Source organism: Priapulus caudatus, unplaced genomic scaffold, assembly GCF_000485595.1.
Source record: "Priapulus caudatus unplaced genomic scaffold, Priapulus_caudatus-5.0.1 Scaffold461, whole genome shotgun sequence".
NCBI classification, from domain to species: domain Eukaryota; kingdom Metazoa; phylum Priapulida; class Priapulimorpha; order Priapulimorphida; family Priapulidae; genus Priapulus; species Priapulus caudatus.
In genome coordinates this window covers 169,531-172,344 of record NW_014577522.1, presented here as the reverse complement: position 1 = coordinate 172,344, position 2,814 = coordinate 169,531, and the positions used below count along the sequence as shown (strand labels likewise).

Sequence of the window (2,814 nt, the reverse complement as noted above, 5' to 3'; positions counted from 1 at the left end):
ACTTGCAAAAGTGTAGCTGCTCGCATTTTCCTACTAGGGCGAGTACCTGTAGGGAGTGTACCTGTAGGGAGTGTACCTGTAGGGAGTGTACCTGTAGGGAGTGTACCTGTAGGGAGAGTACCTGTAGGGAGTGTACCTGTAGGGAGTGTACCTGTAGAGTGTGTACCTGTAGGGTGAGTACCTGACTCATGATTGCTGCTCGCTTCGACACTGTCCCCGCTGCCGGATGGTGGCGCCATCTTCAGGGCTTCCAGGTGAAGCCCGTCGCCTGCCTTTGTTGTCGTGCCGTTGTCGCGGGCGTTGCTACGGGAGACGGCACGCTTGGGAAGCTTGCGCACGCTCCAGCGCTTAAACGCTCCTCGCTGCAGCATGCCGCCGTCCGTCGTCGCCGTCGGCAACCGCGTCACAAAGCTGCGCTGCACGTATTTCGCCTGGATCCACAACTCTCGCTCCGCCCTGTGGGGAGGGAGAGATACGTGTGAACGCCGCGCGAGAGACAGCGAGGTGCCGAGGATTTTATATTTCCCCAACCCTACCCATATTTATTGGCCGTTCTGATATTCACCAGTACTCCTTGTGCAAGTATATAGCAAGGCTAACATAATATGGAAAACTCGCACATCATTATTTTCACCAATATGCATCGATCTGTATTTCAAGAAAGTTTTTTTTTTACAAATGTCAACATCACTAGCGCGAGTTCTCTCCTTCCCGAGATGCCGACAAACTACTACCCTGCACACCTACACTATGTTATCTTTCTCTACATGTCAGCACATGTATTTGTATCTGAATTCATGCAATAAAGATTTAATAATAATAATGTCTAAATAGCGTGCCCGTCTAGAACAATTTACGTCACATAAACACGTCCACTTGTTTTGTGGCAGCAGTCGCATATTTCATTTCCGTGCATCTCAAGAATGCAGGCGCAAGTTTGCTATTTTATAGCCAAGTAAGTAATCAGTAATAGATATGCTAACCGGTAGGACCAAAATTGCCTGCATGCATTAGTTTTTCGATTTGTTTGAGCGATGATAATTTTAAAACGAGCAATATATACATATATATACATATAAATGCAGTAACATATAGTAATACATAGTAATTCGCTGATAAGGACTCGTTGAGTACGCATTGTAGGATTTTACCATGACATTGCGATTGTGGACTTCTCTCTGTGTGACTGTAGTTGTCACTACCACTGCTAGTGAGTGTGGCACAGTAATATTATACAATAAAAGATTGCGCCACAAGGCAATGAGTTATACAGTTCGCCGATCCAATTGGAGGTATTGCACCACCATTAGATACGAATGCGAAATAGGATGATTCATCAATACATGTCCAGGCACGTTTGCACCGGTCAGCATAATTAACCAATCAATACGGCCAGCTAAAGCTCCTCATAGGGAAATGGACAGTGTGACGTCAGGGTGCAGGGGCAACCTATATAGGAGGATAGAAATATTCGAGAAAGAAGGCAAGGTGTGGCACTGGCGTACGGTTGAGTTTGTGTACATAGCCACATATGTATTAGAATAAAGCCGTCTATAATATACAAGACGTCTTCGACCATCACTGTCTACGCTCATTGACCGACGTGTGAGAGTGACAGACGAAAACCAGCCTTACACTAGCGAGGGACCCACGCACCTGTTGCTGTCCGGTGTTGCGCGTTTCACTTTCGTCTCGTTGACGTTTGCCTCGTAGACGCTGTTCACGATGACGTTGCCCAGCTCATGCATGACCTGCAGTATCTCCGGGTCCCACGCGTCCAGTGTGAGTGAGCGCACCTTCGACACGTGCACACCCAGGCTCCTGAGCAGCGCCAAGGCAAACCGCCGTACGTTAGATGCGTTCGCGAAGAAAGTTCACGTAATCGATTGAATAATTTCATCGGATCTCTATAGTTCACATGCTAATAAAGTTTATCCTAGTTAAATCGAAATTAAGTTAAAAATAACTTACACTGACTGAGAGATGGACGAAAATTTCGTCAGTGTAAGTTATTTTTAACTTAATTTGGATCTAACTGAGATAAACTTTATTAGCAAGTTCAAGTAATGTTCATTCTTGCTATATGAAAACTGCAGAAGTTTCTCAAGTTTCAGTGCATGCGCAACGATCCCTAAAACTTAAACAGCTTAGCCTCGGTTAAGCAGGAATTTTCTGCAGAACAAAAGTTCGCTTGTAAGTGAAGATTGTAAACCGATCCTAAACTTAAAAGCAAAGTGACAACTCTCGGCTTTTCCGTAGACTCTGACCATCATTAGCTCATGAAACATTTTCAGAACTAAACGTATGTGCACTGTATGCTGCGTTTACTGTACATGTTGTGTACAGATAATTGCGTAAGGCACGCTGAAAATAATTCAGCCTGTAAGTGTTCTGATAAACCAGGGTCCACTGTATTAGGTATTTACATAAATTTACAGTAACTTAGCGAGAGTATTTCTACGTGTAATTAGAGTAGAACGGAGCAGTATTACATACACTACTATACAGTACTGAAGTCTCTGTGTGACGGCCAGATCGGATGCATCGGGTCATATTAAACTCACCGGTGGATTCCCGAACACTCTATGCATAGCGTGGTGCCCAGGTTGATGCTGGCCCACCTCGGCTCATTCGCCTGGCAGTCACAACAGCGCTCGTTGCCTGGGATCGACAAGACCTGCTGCCACAGACTGAAACACAGGACTAGAGCTCAGAGTACGGAGATATATGTGGCGTGCTACACACAACGTAGCTATAAACAACAAGAGCCGCAGAGCGTCTGGGCTCATCTGAGGTCTGTTGCTACGATTATAA

At 45.4% G+C, this 2,814-nt stretch overlaps 1 protein-coding gene across 1 annotated transcript in view; it reads right to left on the bottom strand.

Annotated features, from left to right (window-relative positions):
- Positions 1–2,814, bottom strand: part of LOC106810668 (arf-GAP with coiled-coil, ANK repeat and PH domain-containing protein 3-like) — a gene marked incomplete in the record, with an annotated part of 29,293 nt that overhangs the window by 3,567 nt on the left and 22,912 nt on the right. The window contains 3 exon segments of the mRNA XM_014814100.1: positions 182–456; positions 1,657–1,821; positions 2,565–2,690. Of these exon segments, the coding sequence (XP_014669586.1) occupies positions 182–456; positions 1,657–1,821; positions 2,565–2,690 (566 nt within the window).